Consider the following 27,002-nt stretch of genomic DNA (forward strand, 5'->3'; position numbering starts at 1 on the left):
ATGGTCTCAAGTCTTGTTCCATACAGACCATTAAACAGCAGTCCTTCTAGAAATATCGAATTTTCTGTCTCTCTGCTTTCTGAGCAATAACTTGCGACATTAATGCACCAACTCAGAAATAATTCTCGTAATCAAAGGAATAAAACAGGCAATAGAGGTGGTAAAAATTTACATAATTCTATTTAATTTCATTTTTACCAGATAACGTTTTTCTCCATAGCATCAGTTAAAAGCATGGATAAACGTTGAATCTGTATGTCTCTCATCGCCAAGCACATGTCCGCCTCCTAATTAAGGTTTTCAAAGCCTCAAGCAGCCATGTCAAGTTTATAAATGTCTAGGAGCCAATGCCATCAAATCCATCCCTTGGGCCCAACCCATCTCTTTGTCCACAGTTCAGAAAAAAGCAATGATTGACCTTTCTCTGCTCTGGCTGATTCGTAAGGTAGATTTCACACAGGTAAATAAAAGTCTCATCCTTTGTCACGTGATTTACTTTAACCAACCGCAGCCATGAAATATGCAGGTATGGGATATCAATCGCTTGTGGAGAAACGTCTTTATGGCACATTAGCAGGTGAAATAGTAATCTGCTGGCCAGATTCACCTGAGAGCGTGTCTGCTTGGTTAAACACCTGAGTTACCTGTCTGAAACGTCTTATCTGTTCGGAAGTTGATGCCTTCCTCAGCATCATGTTGAATCCAGTGTTTCAGTATCATCTTGCAGGGCTGGGGTTCATGCCAACTTTCCCTCTTGAAGGTAACACTTCATGACATAAGCAATCACATATATGTTGTAATGTTATATATGTTCGCTGATACATGCGCGAAGACTAGGAATGTACGTTAACGTCCAATTGCAATTCTTACTTTCTTTTAACAAGGTGTGTAATAAAGAATTACAGGCTCTTTTGGTATAGCTGCCATGCGATTATTTAGATTTCAGATTGAAACAATTTGGCTATATTATTTAATATTTCCATGGTATCGAGCAAATGTATAAATACCTCCGTGCATATTTTGATATTGTCCCATCCCTTATTTTTTCATTTGTTTTCATAGCATCGACTCCTCGCTATACCTTTCTGGTCACACTAATGTACAAGAAATCAGATTAATGTTTTATCAAACGTATTCAATATACTCTGAAATTTAGATGTTCACGAGGTACATGAATTGTATCTTTAGAAAGAAGTATTAGCTTTGTACGTGACTAAAATGTCCCATGCAGTATTGAACTATTTCATAACCTTGACATTCATATCAATTTTTGTATGCTACTTACGTTTTAAAAAAATCATACTAATGACACCATCGTATTATGAACATGAAGCAAACATCAAACTACTACTACTATTACTACTACTACTACTAATAATAATAATATAATTATTTTTTCACGATATGCACTCATTAGCATGTAAATTAGTCAATTATGATATATTTTCATATTTCGTTTTCCTTCGAATAAAATATAGTTTTTATACTGCGCCTTAGATATATTGTTAAATGCTGTTTTTCTTTTATGTTTTTATTAAAACCTTTTTGAAAGAATTGAAACAAAACCAACACTTTACCCCAAAGGGAAAATTGTCTCAGAAGCTATCTTAGAATTTTACAGACAAAATTCGCAACATTCATGATATAATACGGTATGAAAACGTGTCAGGCCCACTGCTATAGATAACAAAAAAATTATATTTTTATTTGTACAAAATGATATAGATGCATTCATGATATAGACGGCAACTTATTCATAGTTGATTTGCAGCTTTTGTCCCTGAGATTGTAGAATAACGCATATTAAAGGGATTGCCTTTATTATGATGAAAACTTAGATAGATAGATAGATAAATTAAAAAAATAGATAGCGAGATGAGTAGTGAGGGAGGGAGACAAGGAGGTAAACATAACAGGTAAACAACATTACATTTTAGGCCTGGACAATTGAAACATACTATAAATAACAACATTGAGAAGATGAATGAGATGTACAGAGAAAGGTAACAAATTCGAAATATATGCATGCCCATGAAATATATGCATTCCCAGGGTTAATGTAAATGTCATGGGTATTTTCCAATGCATTAAACCACGGCATTGTTTTACAAGGCGTGACGTTACATAGGAACCATACACTACGGCGGATCGGTCCCCTTCCTAACATCTCCGTGGTCTGAGCTCACATTCACTCTTCATGCTGGTCGCTAAAGCCAGTCAGTTTTAAATTTGGATTTTGTTTATTTATGATATGCTTCTGCAATTTTGAAAAATACGAGAAAAAGAAATGAAATAAACATGTAATAGTTCAAGGTAATCGGTGATAACCATTTCATACATGTGTTATTGGTTCATCTTGTGACAGGTATCGAACAGTCAACAAAGTATGAATTAAAATACAATAGCTATTACAAAATGGTTAATTTGATTTGATAATAGTTAGATTTATTTAATTTCATTCGATATGCTACTCATAAATATAGTATGATTTCATTTAACTCAGGGCTAGATATTAGCAACAGCGTAGTACATCAGTACACAACTGTGGATGATCAGTCAAATGTTATATGAAAAATTCAGTATTTTACGAGCGCTAAAATAACAATATAAACTTAAATTTTATTTGATTTGTTGATAGGGAGCATCCATTATTTATCGATTTAAAAATAATATATTTCAATGTTGAATTTTCAATGTTCCATTTCGAATTTACATTACATTACACTTTGTGTTGAATCCACGACATAACGCGTTTAAATAGTAACGTTTGCAAGTATGAAGTGCAAAGAATCTGTATATTCGAATGTCCGCTAATCAAACCCATTAATGAGAGACACAGCAACCCCAATGCATCAGCAAGCTTTAAAGAAATGGTTTTAGAAGAATGAGGTTTTAAGTAATAATACACACCAAAAGGTTTCATACACTTTGACAATGAATTAATCTTCATTGCAATACATGTATGTATGTATGTATGTATGTATGTATGTATGTATGTATGTATGTATGCAGGCTGGCAGGCAGGTAGATAGGTTTCTGCCATTAGGGCCAGAGTTACAGTTTTTAATTGATCCCATGTATATATACACATAACTCCTACTATCACTTCGGTTAAACTGTTAATTTCAGCCGATATTGAGCATGGAATAAAAATTTGTATAAACTATCATCCCTAGAAAGGATAAATCACGTTTCCTCCCTAAAAATGTAACAGGACTTCCCGTGTAATTATTTTATCATTTGATAACGTCTGCAGCTCTATCGGAACGCTCAAAGCATCAGCTTTACGCGTCTTTGATGTTGCCATCAGCTTCTTTGGGAACAAGGTTACATTGTGAGCATTCTTAAATAGACCCGGTAATTCGTCCCTCATTCATTACCTCGCTCGATCAAAATTCAATCACCCATATATTTTAGTTGTAAGAGGCTATCAAGACACAAAGAGATGGGAGTTTATAAATTTGTCAAGCTGGAAAGGCGATCTTCCTTTGATGAACTTGTTTTATTGGCCCCAGTTAATTAGTGCCCAATACTATTGCGATAGCAACTGGTGGGCGGGTTCGCGAACATTTTCCTCTTTTGGCGAGAAGAAGAGTAGCTGTATGGTACCAGCCTGTTACCCCAGCTATTCGTCTTGTTATTGGAGTTGTGAATCGGCTTTTGTTTCAGACATTAATTATTCATAACCTCATTTGCATGCTAAGAGTAAGTCGTTCAAATTCTGGTCACATTTGCAATTCTCGCATTACAAGTACCTCATGTCAAAGTTTACAGGTGCTGGCATGATAGTCCTTAAACACAAATAGTACAACCTCAGGTAGAGTTAGTATTTAGTTATGGAGTATTCACGGATGGAAACTGAAGCCCTTTTAAAAGGTATGGATTTGGATGATTATATATATTTTCAACGAAATTGATAAATTTTGTTTAGAGGCAATTGCAATTTTTTTAAAATATAAATTGTGATTTCGTAATGACTTATGAAAAAGCCTACAATTTAGGTTTAAACTTTCACCCGTGGAATTGTCAAGGTCAAATCTTTAGCATATAATCACACAAGGTTTGAAACGGTGACATAATGTAATTGACTGCATGTATGTAGGATTAAATAGATAATTTTATTGAAACATATTAGAAAACGATCTTTTAGATTATTGTGTTTCAAATTACTGCTAGTCTTCTCGAAAATCGATGCAAATATTTTATTAAAATGGTAAATATTAAATTTAGATCAATGACCACTTCTAAAAGAGATAACCATATTGTATAGACAGAATAGCTGTAAAATTGTTATGGATCTAATTTTTAGGGATTTATTTCTACCAGATCTTCCTATTTGAAGTCATGTATGCGTTTTTATTCAAGAAGACAAAATCCTTTTCGGAGGCAAACGCAAGAGAGGTACATTGTACAATACTGTCTTACAAGATAAAATGCTATCATTGAGGCATCTTTCTCTACTTTCTTTTGTAAGAATAAGGATTAAGGATAATATGATAAGGCAGCCAGTTGTGTCCTGAAAGACAATATATGCTTAATATTATATGCGAGATCAGTGCTTAGATTTTGTGTTTACTGAAACCGTATTAGAAACAGTATAATTTTAAAACAATTCCTTCTTTAGTTATTCAGATAAAATTTGCATTCAACCTAACGATAAAATAAAATAAAGAAATCGATTGCAATTTCATTTGCAGCAAGTAACTACAAGCAAGTTCCCACTTGCAGCAGTCACAAAGACTTCCACAATAGTTGACAATTTGGGTGGAAAAAAGCGGAAGAAATTATACGAAATGTGACAGATAGGACTGAATTAAATACACATGAATTATACGTGGATAAGAATGCTTTGAATTTTCAGCACTTTATATATATATATATATATATATATATATATATATATATATATATATATATATATATATATATATATATATATATAGCTTCGTTAAAAGCCATATTTAATATCAAACAAATATTGAAAATAATAGCCTCATTTACCAAAAGAATATGGATAAATGTGTTGAACATTTAGAGATATATAAAATGACGCCAAGTGGTTTAAGAACTAGCAATTAACAATAAGGTATATGGGCTTTTCAAGAGAGGAAGTTTATGCATCGTCACTTATTGCATACAAAATGATAATAAAATACCTTGCAAATAATCTATAAATGTACCGATATTAAGATGCACGCACTCGTCCTACAACATCTTATGTGTGCGATTAAAATAATCTTCTTTAAGTATGTTCCTTGAAGATAATTCTCTTAAAATATAATACGTTCATGACTGTAAAACAATAAATGGTCTTACAAGACATGAACATTTTTTAAAAACAAGGCATTATTTTGTGATTTCATCTATACTGATATCAGTAAAATATCATAAATTTAGTCGAAACTTCCTAACGACATAAAAAGAGCCCCTTCTTCCAATAGATAAATAAATAAATAAAAAAATTCAAATTTTATTAATTAAATAAAATTAAATATATATGCTAATTAAATTTCGACATAAGTTTAGTGTATTCAGTATCAGAACAAAATCAATGTTTATCCTCGAATACTAATAAGTGGTTAATTTACTGTAAATTAACCAACTATTAATACCAATGAACATATTGAAAGTAATACGAGAACAAACAATGCTCTAGTTCTGATAACATTTAAATTATATCAACTCTTATAAACAACAACAACAAACAAAACTTCTTTTTATGTGTCACAATGGTTTCAAGATACATTCAAGGAATTATAGTCACGCATACTTTACTCCACTTAGTGGAGACAATTTGGTTTCCACCTAGTGGTGAAAATGGTTGTGGTATAACGAAAAGCAAAAAAGAACAAAAAGAGTAAATACAGTGATGTTTGGTCGTTTTCAAGCTATTAAGGTATACAAAAATAAACTTGTTTTATTTCGAAATTCAAAATTTCAGGGCAAGGAAGAGTCAATCAACTGGGTGGTGTCTTCATCAATGGTCGCCCTCTTCCGAATCACATCAGACTTAAAATAATTGAACTAGCATCCCAAGGTGTCCGTCCGTGCGTCATAAGTCGCCAGCTTAGAGTATCGCATGGATGTGTCTCCAAGATTCTGCAACGGTACCAGGAAACCGGAAGTATTCGCCCTGGAGTTATTGGGGGAAGTAAACCTCGTGTGGCAACACCTGAAGTCGAAAAGAAGGTAGAACAATACAAGAAAGAAAATCCGGGTATTTTTAGTTGGGAAATAAGGGACAGGCTGCTGAAGGACAATGTGTGTGATAGGAGTAGTGTTCCAAGCGTTAGTTCCATCAGTAGAGTGTTAAGGACAAAGTCTCACCGCTCTGAAGGAGAGAGCAGCGAGGAACACGAAAGTGACAATGGTGAGAAAAGCGACAAGGGTGGTAAACACAGCATCGACGGGATACTTGGTGACTCGAAGCCTGATGAAAAGACAGAAACTGAGGACGAAGGTAAATTTATCTTGCCTCTAATCTGTCAATCTGGCGCTCTCTATTTCTGTCTGTCTATCTGTATTTTTGTCTCAGTGTCTCTCTATATGTCTGTCTGTCTCTCTATATGTCTGTCTATCTGTATCTCTCTCTCTTCTCTCTCTCTCTCTCTCTCTCTCTCTCTCTATATATATATATATATATATACATATATATATATATATATATATATATATATATATATATATATATATATATATATATATATATATATATATATATATATATACATACATACATATATATACATGCATTTCCAGGATCATTGTATCATCTTTGTGTCTATTCTTTACTTTCGTAGTTGATTTTGTATTGATCCCCCATGAAAACGTCTTCGCTTTTGTGTCCTGTGTTTCTTTTGTCAACTTAAGTATTGTTTTGGGGTTTGCTTCTATGACGACAAACGTTTCTGAGCTCGACATGATGGGAAACCTCTAGTTAGCCAATGAACGTCTACATATATATTTGATATTTCGACTATTTACTATTTAAATGTATGTCTGTGGGAACCATGAAACTGACTCAGCTAAAATTATAAAACAACGACTCCCCTTATGATTTCTAGGTTTTGAAGAAATTAATAAAAATACACGCGTTTGAAAATGTTGCTTTTCTTTGGCATGCTGAAATTGCGCATGCGAAGCAAAGCGTAACCTTCTTTTAATGACCATCTAATATGTGATATTTTCAATATTGCAAACCTTGACCTACCTACGTTGGGGCTCTATTTTGTTTACTAAATAGAAACGTCCATTAAAAATATACGTTTGCGAAAGTTAACATTCTTCTTCATATTGACGTTAAACAAATATTTATAACAATTAAAAATATCTCATTACCAAAGACAAAAATGGAATGTTCGAGACATAATGATGTACTGTACTCTTGGATATTTTAAACGATTGCCAGACTTTTAATGATTTCTAGTGTTTCTGTCATACAAATCAAGATCTTGGTTGCTATAAAAACACTATCGGTTCCATTCAAGTAAAAAATACAGCTTGGGTGTGTGTGTGTGTGTGTGTGTGTGTATATATATATATATATATATATATATATATAATTCGAAATTGTTCTTTACGTTGCAAATCTATTGCATGGGCTTATTTGTTGCTAGAAACATTGCAATATACAAAATTTAAACCTAATAAAAGTTAGGACCAGTCAAATAGTATGCTGTAAGAGATAATTTATTACTATACTGTAATAGTATACTGTACGAGATAATGTATTGTATGCTGTAATAGATGATGTAATAGTATGTTGCTGTTGTTGTAGGGTTTAACGCCATTTTTCAGCACACGATAGGCTATACATGTCGGCCACTATTAATGGTGGAGGAAGAACCCAGGAAATCCCCGGAAAGAACCACCGACCCACGAGAAGCTACTGGCAAGCTTTCTCACATACCCACATTGGCCGAATCCTAGACTCGAACCCACGCAGACAGAGGTGAGATGGCAGTGATCCGTAACGGAAAGCGCTTTAGACCTCTCGGCCACTCGGGGCCCCCTGTATTAGTATGATGCAAGAGATAACGTATTAGTATACTGTAATAGTATGCTGCAAGAGATAAATACATGTATTTGCTCTATATTGTTTCTTTTAACTACCTTGCCAAGTATTGTTACATATATATTTGTTAATATAAAATGAAACTACAGCTGAATTGGAATTATCGCAAACAGTGCTATCTTGAGCACACACACTCTTCCGTTCAAACTCTCTCTCCCGATGCTAGCAATATTTTTCTCAATTAATAATATCTCCTTCGAGTCAGTTTAAGCTTATTTAGGTCCTGATTTAATTGAGAAAGTAATGAAAATCTCGCCCTCCACAGATATCTTGAACAATTAACAGCGATTAGTTTCATGGGTCAGTGCGATGCTTTGTGGTATTCTCGACTATCATAACCCCGTTGAGTGTTTTCTCTTTAACACCGTTAAATTCAGATAATGTTCTGATATTGGAGGCGTGAAATTGAAACAGATATATTACTACATGCCATGTTAGAATAAATAAAATATCGGGTCTCAATTACGCAATCGCCTGATTGTTTGATATCGGACTAATTATGACAATATACTTGCCACCTACACAAGTGCTTCTAGCTAGTTAACTCGATATCGAGCTGTTCGGTGATCGTGCTGTGAGGGGAATTGACGAGACCTTGAGGCCTATTCACGTGTCTAGTTAAAGATCATTTTGACATTTTATCTAAGTTCCATCTTAATTTTTTAAGCATACATTTTTTTTTTCATCAACGAAAACTTAGTATGAAACTAATAGCCTCTAGGAAGCATCTCTCTCTCTCTCTCTCTCTCTCTCTTATATATATATATATATATATATATATATATATATATATATATATATATATATATATATATATATATATATATATATATATATATATATATATATATATATATATATATATATATATATATATATATATATATATATATATATATATATATATATATATATATATATATATATATATATATATATATATATATATATATATATATATATATATATATATATATATATATATATATATATATATATATATATATATATATATATATATATATATATATATATATATATATATTCACGTGTGGACAAAGTAGTTTCTTTGTCTTTTTTAAATTCCGTATTCTTTTGCTTTTTATCTTAAGCCATTCAAACTTCAGCATACACATATACACATTTTGAAACACTATTGAACAATTATGCTGGATCACCTTTATTCGAGTTATTAACGGTCGACAGTCGATATTATTTTCAATTAATCAGGTTAATTCTTTCATTTAAGTGTTAAATTGGAAAGCATGATCGCCATAAACACCACTTACTTGTTACATATATACATTCAATTATTTTAAATTGTACGAAGACAAAAATCCAAATTAACAAACATACGAGGACATACTGTACAAGTGCTAATTACATATCGCCATTTTCTAATGTGCACCGGCTTTTGTTTGTATGAGCGTTGTTCTATTCCAGTTTACTTGCTGCAAATGAAAATCAAATTACAAAATAAAAATGATGAAATAATTGAAATTTCACGTTGGATTGTTTCATCAGAGACATTATACTCTGGTTTTCGCAGTCCTAGTCACTTTAGTAGGCATCGCAGGAACATCAGGGCGGAAAATTAGGGTAACGGAATGCTTAAATTGTCACTTTCGTCGCCCGTACGTTTATGGCCTGCCGAAAAACATTGCGTTATACTAAAAATGCGCAGTGCTGAACTTGCAAAAAAAAATTATTTTAAAAAATGTGTTCTTTGTTATATAGAGGGTCAGGCAAACTAGAAATGGTTGAGGCAGTTATAATTTTCTCCTTTTTCAAAATCGCATGGGTTTGAGTCCGGCTTAGTACAGAAGACAGATTGTCGGGTTTCCATTCCAAGTAGATCTGAGCTGCAAAATGTATTTGTACAATTGAAATAAGTTCTTTATGATGCATTTACATGAAACCGTTAATGGACGTGAAAGCCATACTGTCTGCAAATATTAATGATTTAGACAAAGAATGACATATTAATCCAAGTTAAGGAACGAAGAATTATTTTTATTTAAGATTTCATTTTTATTTAAGATTTCAAATGATTTTCCGAATTTGTTCTTATGATTAATTATAATGCATTTGTAGTTATTTCCTGGTAAAAAATAATGCCGAGAGGGAATTTTCGTCAGAATGGCAATTTAAACGCAGCGAATAATATTATCCAAGTAATTAGTCACTTGCAAGGATATCCAGTTTCCTTGACTCTAAGACTTGCTGGCTGAGCCCAGATGCCAGAACAAAATGGCAAATCAAATTTCCTCCTTAGCTTGGATCCACCCCATCTGGAAACTCAGTAAGCCCTTTTCATGTAGCGGTCCCTACACAGATTTTGCCCCTAGATATGGTAACTATAGATCCGTTTGGGGACGTATTTATTTAGTTAATGTATCTGTACCCTTAGATGTGGTTTATGAAGAACTTACGGGCAGCGGTAGGGGTAAAATGAAACATAAATGTTTGCACATCAAAACTTTGAAATTGCAATTCACACCCTAACGTTAAACAGTTGTAGTCTTTCAATTACTGGTCCATTATTGTATGGTATGGATACCGTATTTGTCGTTATATACAGGCACTGTTTATTTGTAATTTAATTTCTTGTTGTGAAGGCAATACAATTAAATATACTGTGAGCAAAACATCGATATTTTCGCCCAAGAAATGCACGTGTCCACATATATCTGCATGTTATGTAAGAAAAAAAAGAGGATTTTAAGAGAATAATTAAGAGGAAATCATGAATGACTAGCGTATTGATACACTTTTTAAATTCATTTTATAAGAAACAATGTTTGTTTTTTGGGGGGTTTGGGTGTGTTACAAATCTCTCAGCTATATGGTTTATTTATCAATTAATTTTACTACTGCTAAAAAAATTTGATAATAATAATAAACGCTACATTTAATGCAGATAATAATACAAATTTTAACTGTTCAGTATACTTATCTACTTTGAAGAACTGTCAGAAGGAAATGAATACAAAATATAACTTTTATTTCGTAAAACGTTTAAGTAAAATTTATCCCATAATTTTAAAACTGTATAAAATATTCAAACTGTAACTTACGTTTCTAATAATCATTATAGCAAAATGAATCAAAATTGTAAAAGCAATTAAAAACTGTAGAAAATATTCAAATCATTTAAAAAGTTTTTGTTTGCATCCATCATTGCCACAGTGTAGTGATTGATCAGACTTGTATATTTCTGATTTTATTTGCAATTGTTTTAATGGTGATGGTGATATTATCTGTAAATATATAAATATGAACATTTTTCTCTTATAGACAAATAAATTATGCAGATCAATAGGATTCTGGGAGAGAAGACGTTATTTTGATGAAGCGTAAATATTTTTGTTTAATAAAACAATGCGTTGAAAACGACAGTAAAGACTTTTACAACGTGGATAACAGTACCAATATAAATTCTAGCGCATAAACTCAAATCTGTTGCAATATTATTCATTAGAACGGAATTTTGAGATTCAGTCAAAAACTTGATTGAACAAAAGTGTTTACTGATAAATGTAATCGTTATACACGAATAGTCAGCTTTCGATTCAAACCGTACTTTCCATGTTAAAAAGGGAAGAAATGATACACATATGTTTTATATATTGTATTCTTTATTGTTTGATTGCTATTCCTACAGATTTAAATTTTACTGGTTTTACTCAATTTTAAATGCATGAAGATGCGCATATGATCTAGAAACGCATATAACTGCGATATATTATTATATGAAGTATATATATATGTGTGTGTGTGTGTGTGTGTGTGTGTGTGTGTGTGTATACACTCTCATTTGTAAATGCTGGTCTGACAATGATGAAGTTAATGTGTTTTCTTGGCGTTGAGAGTGAAACTGATAACGCATTTTGTGATATTCCTTTAAAATAAACTCCAGTTAATTCTCGGATATTTGTAGTCGTTACATTTGTTGTGTGATTCCGACAGAAACAGGAATTATGAAGACTTGTGCACATATCTTTATTTTAAAGTAAAAAACGAATTTGAATGAATACAGTCATAATATTTCATGTAAAAGAAAATATTGTTCCTTTGAAGACTTTAACATTTTTATTGTTTACCTCAATATACATTTACAATTGCTTCAATTACTGAATGGTAATTAGGATATAGATATATTTATGTCTATACCGTTGAACACTGTAGTTAGAATAAATAAATAAATAAATAAATAAATAAATAAATAAATAAATAAATAAATAAAGAATAAATAAATACATTGTTTAAAAATTAAAAGAAAAATTAATTTTAACTTTTCCTAATGGTTCGCCATTGTAAGTTAATGGGGTCCGGCAATAATTCCTCTATTTATTACAAAAGCCACTGTTGTATGAGGAATACGACGGAACACGTGGAAAGCGACGTATCACAAAAGTACAAATTCCGAAGAAAATAATATGAGGAATATGAAACAGAAACAAAAAAACAATAATAAACGTATACTTTTATTTCATGATTAGTTCCCCATTAGAAAATTCGAAACTTAAAACATCATGTAGTAATAATGTTGTTGATAGAAACTTCACAAAATGTAATAAGTCATGCACCGAGTGAGATTACGACCTACATTATAGGCTGCGGTTACAGCTGAATACCAAAGTAGAAAACGTAATAGTCACTATTTTAAGTGACATTTTAGTTTAGTTCAATTTTATACCGGTTTAAAAAAAAGTTCAGCCCTCTCATATTGGACACTGCGGGTGAAATCCAAAAGAAAGAAAAAAGACGACGTCGCTGTGGGCAGTATTACGACAGTTAGTCGGTCGATAACATTTTAAATTTAATTTCATTGATTTCTTCCAGCTAATCAACTCGCGTGGACACGATATCGAATTATTTGGGTTCGCATCTCGGAATGTTTCGCGTATTTTGATATTGTTCCGATTCCCCTACCGACGCGCCTTCTGGCGATATGTTTTGTGTCTTCAGTTCAGTCCAGAATTGGTTATCACCCTGATGTAATCGACACGTCAGAGCGTGAGTGATGTATTACCGTCGTCTTTACGTAACCGACAGCAAAAGTAACCTGGAACCTGACGGAGTTGGCGATCATAATGTCACGTTCGTAAAGAGAACCCTTAAGAGTTTTTGTACTTTGGAGAACAGGCGCGCGCCCAGTTCTCTAACCACATTATGCTACCTGTCGAAGCAGGTAAGCCGATCCGGCGATGGGAAAATGAGGCAAATACTTTTGAACCCAAATGTTAAAGATCAATGGAAATTTTACGACGAATTAAACTTGTTTGAAATGAGATTTAGCGAAAAGGGTGGTGATTCTGCGGGTTTTAATTGAAAACCATCCCATCTCAACAATTTATAGATTCCCCCTGTACGTTCGTTGCACAGGCTTACCGGCTAAGACCGGGAGTGCCTTATTTCATATCTGGTATGGTAGCAAACACGCTTGCACACACAAGCACACGCACACATACACTAGGATAGGACTGGACGTCAAACATGTGTAATTTTAGAACAGTAATGTTGTCGATGAAATATGCAATTATCAAAGTTGTTAACAAACACTCATCCGAGATTTTTGAGAATCCTGTAACGATTTTTGTCGTATCCACATTTATCTGTATATTAGATTATTTTCATTCCTTTTTATCTTAACATGATACGGTACGGGGGCAGAGGATATGGATTTTATTTGTCCGACTGTTAGTCTGTAAAAACATCACATGTTCATTTTCGGAGCATAGCTCTATAACAGTTCATGGCATTTTAGCCAGATGTGATGAGCAGGTTCAGCAAGTAGCGTAGAGGTGTCTTTTGATGCTTAAAGTGACCACATGTAAATGTAATCTATGTTCCAATGGAATCAAAATGCAGCACACTTTATATGTAGTAAGCTACACTACACTATATGGAACTTTCCGTAAAAGTCTTTAGATAAGCGGGGTTCGTCGGCACGTGACATCTTTATATATATATATATATATATATATATATATATATATATATATATATATATATATATATATATATATATATATATATATATATATATAATGTAGAGAGAGAGAGATTAATTTGTTTAGTAGGACTTAATTAAATTAATACAATCAGTCCATGCTTAAATATACATGGATATAACACCACCCAGTCTTTGATATTGTCAATTCAAAACGTGCAAATATCATGTCAAACTGTCAAAAATGCAATATTACAGGGGAATAACCCGAAGGTTGGCAACACGTGATACGAGAAAGTGATTTGATCATAAAATACAACCAGTTTTACAGGGCAATAAGCCGGAGGTGGGTAACACATGTCATAAAAGAACAATATATGATATCAACATACAACCATTCTTAGAGGAGAATAGACCGAAGGTGGGTAACACGTGTCATACAAGAACATGATTTGTAGATAAAATACAACCAGTCTTATAGGGGAATAGACCGAAGGTTGGTAGCACAAGTGATACAAGAACATGATTAGATATCAAATGCAACCAATTATACAGGGGAACAAGCCAAAGGTTGGCAACACGTGATACGAGAAAATGTTCGATTATAAAATACAACCAATTTTACATAGGAATAAGCCGAAGGTTGGTAACGCATGTGATACAAGAACATGACTTTATCTTTGATCACAAAATAATAAATGCGGTACCATTGAACGTATCGCGGTATGTTCAGATATACCGCAATACCAAATTATTCGTGTTACCCAGCTCTGATAATTGTTAATGTAATAGGTTCGCATTTAACATTACCAGAAAACGTTATATCTTTAATAACTGATAACGACATCATATTAATTCTTACCATAATACTGAGTTTGTTTTCTCTTTTTGTACTAATGTAAATTTGAAGCGATAATTAGGACCATAGATCAACTAGGCGGATAATCTTTTTAAAAAGGAAAATAAAAATGCATGCCAATAAATGCTTGATTATTTATTTTATTATTATTATATATATATATATATATATATATATATATATATATATATATATATATATATATATATATATATATATATATATATATATAATGCCATGAGAGATTTTAGTTGTAGGTATGTGTCTTTTTAGGAACTTCTGGTGTTCTAATGATAGGTACTATTGTTTCTTTGGTTGGCATTTTAGGTTTCGTTGTTATGACTGTAAACATGTCTACATAATTATTATTAACGACAATGTTTTTTCTTCTGCATTTTGGACGATTTTTCGCAGCTGTCTATCAGTTACATTCGTTATATACAATGAAGTTCCAGCTTAAAAAATATAAATTTTAAACGCAAGGCCAGCCATTTTAAACAGATTCTCTTTTCATGTTTAAATGTCAGCGTTTCAAGGATATATATTTCTTTTTTTTTCTGAAAGGCAATTCTGGAAATTCTAATTTGACATTTTTATTTTTCACATCAGCGGAATAACCTGCATTTGTATTTTTTTGAATATCTTTTCTTAAACAAAATTTAGATATTTTATGTGAATATATCTCAAATTTCTTATTTTCTATATGTTTGAAGCAATAAAACATTTATTTTCTCGAGGTCAAAGTCCAGCACATCTACCAGACTATACTCTGAACCACTAATTCAAATAGAAAAGAAGCTTACAAAGCTCGGTTCCTCTCAGTTTTGTTACACCTAATCAAAATTTGTCAAAAGATGATTTAACTTTATTCTAGCATGACATTATAGGCTGTCACATTCGTTTCAAGATCAAGATTGAAATAGACACGAAAACAAGAAACAAATGTGATATATTAATTTACTTAACACACTTATAACGTTAGGAAAATGCAAGCCCTAATTTCTTAAGCTTTCTTAAAAATTAGGAATGTAAATAAATGACCTAAACCTGGTTCTGTTAATTACTTTTCGTACGGGTGAATGTTGTTGATAATCTATTTTTCCATAACAACATTTGTAAATATAAATTCACCTTTGTTAGCACTCAAAGGCCGGGCATCAACTCCAACGCCACCCCGACTGCACCCCGTCCCTCAAAAACAGCTATTTAGTAGTTTTCGATACGTTCCGTCATTCAAGAAAATTAGCAAAATGTAAAAACCTTTTTTTAAGTTTTAGCTTAGTTAAATATTTTAATTTTATTTCTTACCGTCTTCCAGTATTTTAATTTTTTTTAGATAGTACAGTAAAATCTATTTCAAGATCTCTGCTGCGAGATCACCTTAAGAGATTGGATTCTCAATGCACAAACTGATTATATAATGCTGTGACCTGCTGCGAGATACCACTTGTATTGAGAGACAATGGCCTTTGGGTGGAAGAGGTGGTGTTTCAAGACATGTCGTACAATATCAGAAGCTCACGTTCCCATCAATCAATCTAATGATATGAGCTGAATTAATATGTTACAGAATCTTTAATATCATGGTAGAATACAGTTTAGTGGGGATCGAAAACATGTCTATGGTAATATTGGCACATAATTTGAATTTATTTAATCTTATACATAAAAATCAAACCAAAACTGTTTATTTGGTTCATTACCTGCTTTTCCATTCATCGTTCTGTTATAATTATTAGCGTTTTATACTTAATCCACGAATCTTAGTTTTTGGATGTTTTTTTTTTTAAATTTTTAAAATGACAATGAAACTAACGCTAAACAATAGTGTCCAAAGTACACTCGGTATGTTTATACGATGTTTTTAAAAACATAACACGACGATATAATGTCAGAAGGAGAGAAAAGAGATTGAAGATTTTATACAGTCACGCTAGCATGAAATTTAGTCAGGACAGAAACCGAACTGAGGCTTAAGTTCGCCCGAAATGTCGGCTGGATGTCACATTTAATTCCATGTCATTGAGTACATTAAAATTTCAATATTGGGTGGCATTGATAAAACAAGTCATGGACACTAACCCTGCTCTCAATAAGTGTATAATCGCCAACATGAAATGAAAGTTTTAAAAACTCAGCAAGCCGTCACATATGACTTAAACCGACAGATTTGTAGAAAATCAAATTTCTATCCACTCAAAAATACCCCGTTGATCTCATCTCTAAAGGTCACTAATGCCAACTAATACCCGAGTAGTCAATGTTTGACGAGCTTCCAATTCAATGTCGTCTTTACTTTTACCTGTTCCGGGCCCACCAGTATAAAGACACCTGTGTAAATTAACCTATTTGTCTTAATTTCTTGCCGAAATTCGATACCCTTATTTAAATTCCCCCCTATTGAGACCGCGACGTGTATAGACGATAATCTTTTCTATAATCGAAATCTAATTAAAAGATGGTTTCTCCTCGTGATTTTTTTATAACCAGAAAGCGACAGTTTATTCCCATAAATGTCACATATATCATACTTTAAATGATTCCCCTTAGTATATAATTTAATGGGAATTATTAACCGTAAAATGTACCACTAAAACTGACAAAAGACCTATGGGAATTTTCCGACGTCCAAGTACTGATTCACGTTGATATTAACATAGAATTTTCGTCATAAATTTGTTATTTTCTTCACGATTCTTAAAAAGGTCCGCCGCAGCGAGGAGTGTTAGGACATTACTTGCGCATCAAACTAGCACTTTTAGAGGAAATTGATTGGATGCTTCGTGGGGAAATGTCTCGAGATGACAGCTCCCCGCGTGGCAGACGCTTTGATCATGAAAAGACGCAAGCGCCTACTGTGCTTTGATGCCTTCAAGAACCTACTGATTGATTACTTTCCTTTTTTCTTTACTTTCGCTCATTGTGCGAAGAATAAAATGACCCCAATATATGTTCCTTAAATTACTTTTAGAAAAGGACATTCAATAGCGGCGGCGGTTTGTAATACATTCTTTCTCAACCCTCGGTGAATGTTCTGAGATCCTAAGTTTTGTAGTTTTGTCAGTGCCTACCTACCTACTTACCTACCTACCCATCTATCTATCTATCCATCTATCTATCTATCTATCTATCTATCTATCTATCTACCTCGAGTGTGCAGGCAAGGCGATGGGTGCCATTTACCCGCGGACCTGGGTTCGAATCTCCGTAGAGAACTCTCTCTCTCTCTCTCTCTATCTATCTATCTATCTATATATATATATATATATATATATATATATATATATATATATATATATATATATATATATATATATATATATATATATGTATGTATGTATATATACATATATAAACACTTACATACATATTCATCGAAATATCTGAAATCTGGTAAAAAAGAAACTTCATACCGCTGTTCCACGCCATTTTAAGCCTATCGTGTAAAGCCCCACTATGTACGGCCGAATAAAAAGTTTCCGTTTTTCTAAATAACTGCAGTTATCATGACTATAGATACTTAAATTTAACTGCGAAATATTGTTAGTGTGTTTGTTACAACACCAAGCACGCTTAGTGAAGCGATAAGCAAGTTGACTATATTCAATAGAGCATTGATTCTTCATCAGCTGATTTTAAGTTTAATTTCCTATTTATATCAGGATTTCTTTTTCTCCTAGCTAATTTTAAGTTGTAAAGATCAGATATGAGCCTTTCACGACACGATTGTAAAAGAGTGTGATAAACCCTATCAATCGCTTTGGTACTCTATTGATCCAAATAATCAAATTAGAATAGTGTGTGATCATTTGCCTAATCGGTCAATGAGAAGTAAATCATACTTATGTCTGAAGGACCGTGCATAAAAGTCTATGCTTTACGCGGTGATTACTTTTCCTGCACTACGACCACATGATTTCGGGACGGCTGAGAACAAACTTAAGTGGCTTCAAAGGAAAGTCATCGTAAATTTAATATCTAAATGTATGTAAATATCGTTGATAAAAGACATACTAGCGCCATTTTAACTGCATTACCCTTTAAAAGTCCATTTCATTCGATTCCTTTACACCAAGTCGTAATCCTATCAGTCAGCAAAAGAAGGCATGCTAAAAACCGACAACTGATTTAATGCTTGCTTTCCTTACTTCGAGTCAAATCTTATTTTGGTCATTTTAGAAACAGAATTCATGTATATCATTAAATGTCTCTGAACGTAATGCAGAAACCGAGAGTAAATATATCCAAGATGGTGGGGAAGCTAAGCGTGTATCAAACATTGAAATATGTCTTTGAGTTGGTGCATGAAAGCAAGATGATTAGTGTCGTAACCCGCGAACCTGCCGGGTTCGAACATCAGTAAAATAAGAATTAAAATTCTCTAATATGTACGATATTCTTCCCCCCCCCCTCTCTCTCTCTCTCTCTCTCTCTCTCTCTATATATATATATATATATATATATATAATAATAATAATAATAATAATGAGGACTTTGTATAGCGCCTAATCTTTAGAAGCTCTAAGCGCTTTACAACATTAGACAACACCTATAAGATAAGAAACATAATAATATTATTACAAAAACAAACCACATGAAATAAGAAAAACATTAAAAAATAAAAACATGCTGAGAATATTTCAGGTAGGAAACATTATTAGATCTTTCAGTTTGTTCTTGCAGTCGAAATAAGTGAGCTATGAGAGCCCTCTTGAATGTGATCACTGTGTCTTTGTGTCTAAGTTCAGTGGGCAATTAATTCTACGTTGCTGGGCCCTGGTATGCAAAAGAACGCTGTCCATATGACTTTGTTTTCATTAGTGGGAATAATGAGTATACGATTGTCAGAAGAAGAGCGTAAGTATGGTGCTGGTGTGTACACATGGGTGAGGTCAGATAGGTATGTTGGACTGGAGTCCGACAGTGAAATGTAGCACAGAGAACAAATTTTGTTATTGATTCTGGATTGAATGGATAGCCAGTGGAGGGTACAGAGCAGCGGGAAGGTGTGCTCTGATCGTGGTACTCTAAGTATATATATATATATATATATATATATATATATATATATATATATATATATATATATATATATATATATATATATATATATATATATATATATAGAGAGAGAGAGAGAGAGAGAGAGAGAGAGAGAGAGAGAGAGAATTGATAATTGTTAAATTGGAGAATGTGTCCGAGTGCAAACGACGAGAGAAAGTTGCTTTATACATTTTGTTTAAAAGGAAACATATAAAGAAAATAATATTTATGAAAAGTTCATTGTTTTCTTTTTGGACTTTTCTTTCAATGGACTGACAAATATAGAATGTGAAAGGATCGAAACCGCAAATTACATGGTCAAATGAAAAGAGGGGGTTGGATAGAAAACTGAAAGTGTTGTACCTGGTGTGTGAGATTATACTGCGCGCGCACACACACACACACACACACACACACACTCTCTCTCTCTCTCTCTCTCTCTCTCTCTCTGTACAGAATGTTTGTAGCACTTATTATCTTATATCACTAAACTGTGTGTAATCAGCTTCCTTCCCTCTTCATAAATACACAAATTATCCATATAATTCACCACAGCTCACATATCCATAAAACGATCTGTAACTGATTCCTCGGGAACTTTGTAAAATTAATATGAAGTCTTGGAAACTTTCTGGCCATAGCCACACGTTCCTTAACATTCAAAACTATGATTGATAACCCCACCCCGAAAAAAGCAGGTTAATGCTTTATGAATCATGGCGTTTTAATTATTGTTCGTTGTTCATCAGGATGCTCTGCTCGTCTGTGATTAGTCTTTAAAGTTGAAAAATGAGCGGGCATTGGTATGATGTTATATTTTTCAAAGAAGGCGCACTATTAGTTGACTTTGCAACGTCACTTCCTGGTCACACACAACAAAAGTCTGCTTTAGTACAATAAAAATTAATAAGATGTCAAGCCCCATAACTCCCCCGCCCCCTTTCAAAGAAAGACTATAAACAATTTTATCAAATAAATCTACATGTATTTTATTCCGGTTTGGTGAAAAATTTTATAGTGACTGTCGAAAATGTTAGGGACATTACCTCTCCAGGACGCCATCAGCCAAAGCTAAAACTGTAACCATTAAAAGTGAAGAACGAACGAATAAGTCACAATCCCCAGTCCTGTAAAACGTTCAGAGCCATTCCAAATGACACAACGTATTTTCCCATTGGCCACTCCTGGAAAATTTGCTAGTTTTAAGCTCTTCATTTCAGTTTCTCCGCTGACTATTTGGGCTCATACATGCAGCCGTCACAATTGTTGTCATGGAAAGTCATTATTTAAACCTGAATCAGAACTTAAGTTGCTAAATAACGGGTTCCACTTGATTTGTTTTATACGCTCTGATGTATATCGCAAAGCCTATCTTACATCACGCATTTCAAGAAGCAGCTTCGTAAACACTTAGTAATTGATGCATTACCAGGGAAGATGGCAGTGTAGATTGATCATTTTAGCGAATCTCATTGATAGAAATAAATAAATAAATAAATAAATAAATAAATAAATAAATAAATAAATAAAGAACAAGATAATATAAACTAGAGCACAACATAACAGTTTTGAAACATTAATATAAGTAACATTACAAATAGATATTCAACAGTTTCGTCAGGTCCAGAAAAACTCATTTAAATTCAGGTACTGTCTAATATAAAGTAGTTAGAAATATGACTATACATTGTTTAAAGGGTATTATTAATGGACATGAGCGACACACATTTCATATTTGACGATATGATCAACTCTTATAAGACAGCTACAAGTGGCATCTAAACGCCATAAAATCATAATCTACTCAGACAGTTGTGTAATGGTTACTGTAACTTGAGTGTCATCCTTAATCATAACTAAGTATATTACCTATTAGGGTAAATTCTGGAAACCCTGTATCACCAGAGACCTTCGGTAAACATTACTTTAAGTAGACACTATCAATGAGATCCAGTATATTTGTTCTCGCAAAAAGAGAGACTTGGAACTTATGCATGATTACAACAGGTGAATACCTTTTTTTTAGGCTTACAATAATACGTGATATTGGACAACGCTAACAAATACAGGAATACATTAAATTAATTGATAAGTCAATCAAATACCTAATTGTACGCAAATCACAATATCCAGATGTCATTAATTGCATTTCGCCGCAACGTGTGTCAGTCACGTAAGTAAAGCTGAAACATTCCTTTCATAGATTTTCCTTCGCATCAGCAAAGAAATGAAACCTTTGCAAAGTTTTTATATACTACTCAGAAGCTATTTGATTCTGTTGTCTCCAGGAAAGTCAGCTTGGAATGCATACGTGGTACACAATGACACCGACGAGTGTCCATGTTTGCAGGTCAGGTTTGCATGAATAAGTTGGTTGTTGGGGGGTGGGGAGTACTGAGAGGTAGAAGGCTCGTCTCAGATCAGAACAAAATGTGACGTCTTGTGAAATTATTAAAAAAAGATTATCCTTTTTTGTTAGATGGTTCGGACTGTGACTCAGAACCAGGTCTTCAGCTGAAAAGGAAACAAAGAAGGAGCAGAACTACTTTCACCGCCGAGCAGTTGGAGGAGCTTGAAAGAGCCTTTGAGCGAACTCATTATCCAGATATATATACGCGAGAAGAATTAGCTCAGCGAACTAAGTTGACAGAGGCTCGAGTTCAGGTGTGGTTCAGCAACAGGAGAGCCCGATGGAGAAAGCAGATGGGGAGTAATCAAATAACACCTTTCAACAGTCTTCTTCCACAAGGTGTCAATGGACCCTCCTATATGCTGCACGAAGCAACAGGATATTCCTTTCCAGCGGCTCAAGGTTAGTTGTGATTTTGCCTGATCGATATTGAGATGACATGGTCTCTGTAAATTGTATCGGTCAGAATACAACAAAAAATTGTATCTCATATCGGGCCCTTGGAGGCCGAGTGGTCTAAAAGCTCCCGCCTTTGCCGATCACTGCCATCTCACCTCTGTCCGTGCAGGTTTGAGTCTCGGGCTCAGAAAAGGTGGGTATGTGAGAAAGCTGCCAGTAGCTTCCGTGGGTCGGTGGTTCTTACTGAGGTATTCCCGTAGGTTCCTCCTTTTTTCTTCTCCACTAGTTTTACTGGCCGCCATATATAGCCTATATTTTGCTGAGAAAAGGCGTAAAACACCAAAACAATAACAACAACAAAACAAGATATCTCACATCCAACAGACAATTTGATAACTCACTTTGCATTTCCAAGTAAATAAATCACCATTTACCCAGTCTCAACCTTGATAGATATAATTATGTCAAGCACCACTATATAGTGGTTTTTTTAGTACACCGTTAATTTTGTTTTTTGTTTGGGTGTATTTTGTAAGTTAAATATGTGAGGAGTTCAGAGCTAGACGAGTATATAGTATTATATTTTTACCTAACTACCAAATATACCTAATGAATAAACTCTTCTCGGCTTTATTGACATGCCAATTCTAGTGAGCTATTTTCACTGGAAACTTTGAGAAAACATGGCTTCGCCCCAGGTTCCAACGTCAAATTTCCAATCGGTAACTCTGATGTATATGCCCGCCAACGAAATCGGGGTGGGTATATAGTTTTGACTGTTCGTTTGTTACCCACTCACTATTGTGTTACCCCCTCAATACCTACGCTTACGAACACTGATTGCTTGCTGGGTGGATTTCAAAAATAGTAATTCGGTCGTGCCTAAACTAGGTCACTGACTTAATTTGCATACTTTAGTTTCTTTAGTACTTTCAGCTGTTTTTCATTACACCCAAAGTATTTTGTAACTTATTTCACATACATTCATAAAAACTAACGTTTTGATACATCTTGACGAAAGTAACTCAACCATACCAAGACCTCGCCAAAGTCACCTAATATTTAAGCTTGAGTTACTTTTGATTTTTCTTTAGCAATTCATTAGTCACGCCCTCAGTACTTTGGACCCTTATTTATGTACGCTCATGAAAAGTGATTTGTGAATGCATTATAACGAGAGTAGCTTATCTCAACTATTCCATCACTAGGTCAATGTGTCCATAATGGACTTGAGTGACTCATTTACTTTTAGATATCTGTTCGTTACACGTCACTATCTTAGACCATATTCCACCTATACTAAGGAAAACTACAGCGTTGATGCATATGAAGGTATATAATCACACCATATCGAAAGTAGGTCATTTTGACCAAATTTTCACTCTCGGGTAATTTGGTGTTTTATACTGTCTGTTCGTTATATGCACCGTATCTTGGATCCAAGTCATACAAATTGTTATGTGCATGTATCTCAAAGAAAGAAACTAAATTATATAAACTGTTGGTTAATGTGACCTAATTTTTAGGATTAAATAAGTCTCGTATTTTCCAGTATACCATTCGTTATATTCTTGGATACTCCGTTATTTGCTCTGCTTGTAAGAGGATCCAGACCCCCAACCAAAAATCCCCAACAAAAAAACCAACCCAACCCAACCTTTTTAACTTCGTATGTCATTTGTGTCAATGCCTATGTACTCTTTGACTTTTAAGAGTGTTTAAACGACTCTCATTACTTTATAAACACAAAAATGTAATCCTACACCAATTGCGCCGTCTTCATTTATTCCAGATGCCATATGGCACCGAACCTCCATGGCCCCAGCTCTTCACCAGTCCCTTGGGCAATCGATGAAACAAGACCCACACTACGCCGGATTCATGGAGGGATACTTCAACCATCCCTCACAGGTAACAGTAAAGCACACACACAAGCACGCACGTTCGCGCGCACACACACACACACACAGAGATATTTTGTATGAGCCTTCGAATAAATTCTCCGAAGATTTCACTTACTTTGTAAAACAATTTTTACAGCTTTTTGAACTATCAAAATGAAACTTTAGGGCGCAGGTTTTTAAGTTACCAACCTGTGAAGTAGTAATTGGCATTTTTAAAGCAAAATTGTCACATGACATCTTCTCGAACCTTAAAGTTAGACAAAGTTTGTCAACTGTTTTCTTCACTTATTTTAGCTTGCTGGAATTAAAATTCAAACTGGTGTTACTGTGTATTAGACTGCTAGAATATTAGCATGCTTGTCAAAGTTTGTAAAGTTGTTGCCAAAGTAACTGACATTGATATTTTTAAAGGTACATAACTTCCAGACTATATCAACAAATGACGCCTATACCTCCCATGGTACTGTATGGCCCACTTCAACCGTCAGCTCCAGCATGGGGGGAATCGGATGCTACCCGGGTAACAACCATATTCACCATTACAATGACGTCAGCAAAGCAAGCCTCCATTACAACGGACACTTGACAAATGGTAAATAAAATGTGCAAAATTAAAAGTATGACTAGAATTGTTAGAGGACACAAATTTGAATTTTTAATAAAAATGTACGTATGGTTTTATATCATGCCATGGCGAATAACCACGCCTTCCTTTTTTGCGAGTCTCAGGTCATATTTATTTGCAAGATTGTTTAAACAGTATCAGGTAGATCTTAACAACGTTTTATATCTGTAAGAAACTAATCCAGATTCAGGATGAATAACAATAAACTGTACTTGATCAAAATGTATATTCTTTCTGAATATGTTCACAAAACTGACCAACGATATATTTCAACTCTTTCCATTTGGTGTTTCAGTCTCAAGCCTGGACCGATATGTTGCTGACGAGAGCCTGGCAGCATTGAGGATGAAGTCTCGTGAGCATTCAGTGGCTTTAGGACTGATGCAAACACCCGACAATGGTCGAGTGTCTGCAGGATTCTGATCGGCTATATGCGCATGCGCGCAAATGGACAGTGGCTAAATTATGGCACTTACCCAAATCTCCTAACATACAGAAAAAGGGTGCACATGTGCATAAGGAAAAAATGACTGTATTCAGCCTTTTCTGATAAGAGAGCATGCGTCATGTGCCCAATGGACTACCTAAATACTGGTTTCATTGATAAAATGCTGCATGATGGTTATTCCATGTGTAGTTTTGTAGCTAGGTAGGCGTATTTTGATGTTAGTAAGTGCTGCAATCCGTGACCAACTCAGGAGACACAGCAGAGCTGATAACAGTGTATTTAGCACTATAAATCTATCGTACCATCAAATACCAGCATGTTGAGAAATACATTATGGTACATTATGGTTTATGCCTGTAAACGAGAACATCCTACACAGTATTACCGTTGTATATATGTTAGATATTTCCATGCCATCATGTGTATACTGCCCCATTTGAATGAGATGGAGTATACAGGAGTTATTACTATGAATGAAAAATATTGTGCACGTAGCTCCTATTATTTTGTTTTACAGCTGTTCTAGTACGAGTCGGTTCTATTTTCAACTGTTCTAGTACGAGTCAGTGTCAGGTACCCATGTTTTCAAAGCTTCGTTTTTGTGTTGCCCTCTGTAAAATAGAAATGGCGGCAAATGACTGTTATTTGTCTGTGACCAAGGTGCCCGACACCCCCGTTAATATACTGTTAGCTTTGGCATAAATACCGTACATATATTACGATTTTTTTTTCGTTTCTATAACACTTTATATGAAGGAACTGTTAGAAATAAATTCTGGTGGATACGAGTATCGAATGAACTTCCTCACTAACTATGACTTTGTGTACAAATTTATTCCCCGATTACGTAACAATCATGATATTTGTTATCTTTCTGTTTAATAGCACTGTAAATGCATGATTTAACTACTTTTAGATAAGTAGTTTAGGCAGGTGTTCAATTTAGTTATCATTGCTTTTGTTCATGGAGTCGAAAAATCTCTAATATTACCAATATTTGAATGAAGATTGAACTTTGTCATCGTCCATTTTAAAATCCATATCATAAGTCCAATCTCATTTTAAATTATGTTACTGTTGTGATAATCCAGTTAGCGTACTATATCCACACTGTCATCATCGTCGTGGTTGATACTTTTCGTCATTCCAACCATCATTGTCATCGTTTTATACGTTGCAACGATTTTGTTTATTATCGTTTCTTATGTAGTGACAGTATTGTAATCTGCATGGCAATTTTACAAGTCAAATAGAAATGAACCATAAATAAAAACTATGAATTTC

General features: G+C 33.9%; 1 protein-coding gene across 1 annotated transcript; it reads left to right on the forward strand.

The window, feature by feature from the left end:
- Window positions 1-564: 564 nt before the first annotated feature.
- Window positions 565-27,002, forward strand: LOC149781961 (paired box protein Pax-7-like). Its single transcript, XM_089934809.1, has 6 exons — window positions 565-760; window positions 5,942-6,460; window positions 22,412-22,744; window positions 24,534-24,652; window positions 25,057-25,237; window positions 25,566-27,002. Exons 1-6 carry the CDS (start codon window positions 694-696, stop codon window positions 25,691-25,693), a joined length of 1,347 nt encoding a protein of 448 aa, XP_089790935.1. The 5' UTR covers window positions 565-693; the 3' UTR covers window positions 25,694-27,002.

Source organism: Sinohyriopsis cumingii, chromosome 15, assembly GCF_028554795.1.
Source record: "Sinohyriopsis cumingii isolate HCF-2022 chromosome 15, ASM2855479v2, whole genome shotgun sequence".
NCBI classification, from domain to species: Eukaryota; Metazoa; Mollusca; class Bivalvia; order Unionida; family Unionidae; genus Sinohyriopsis; species Sinohyriopsis cumingii.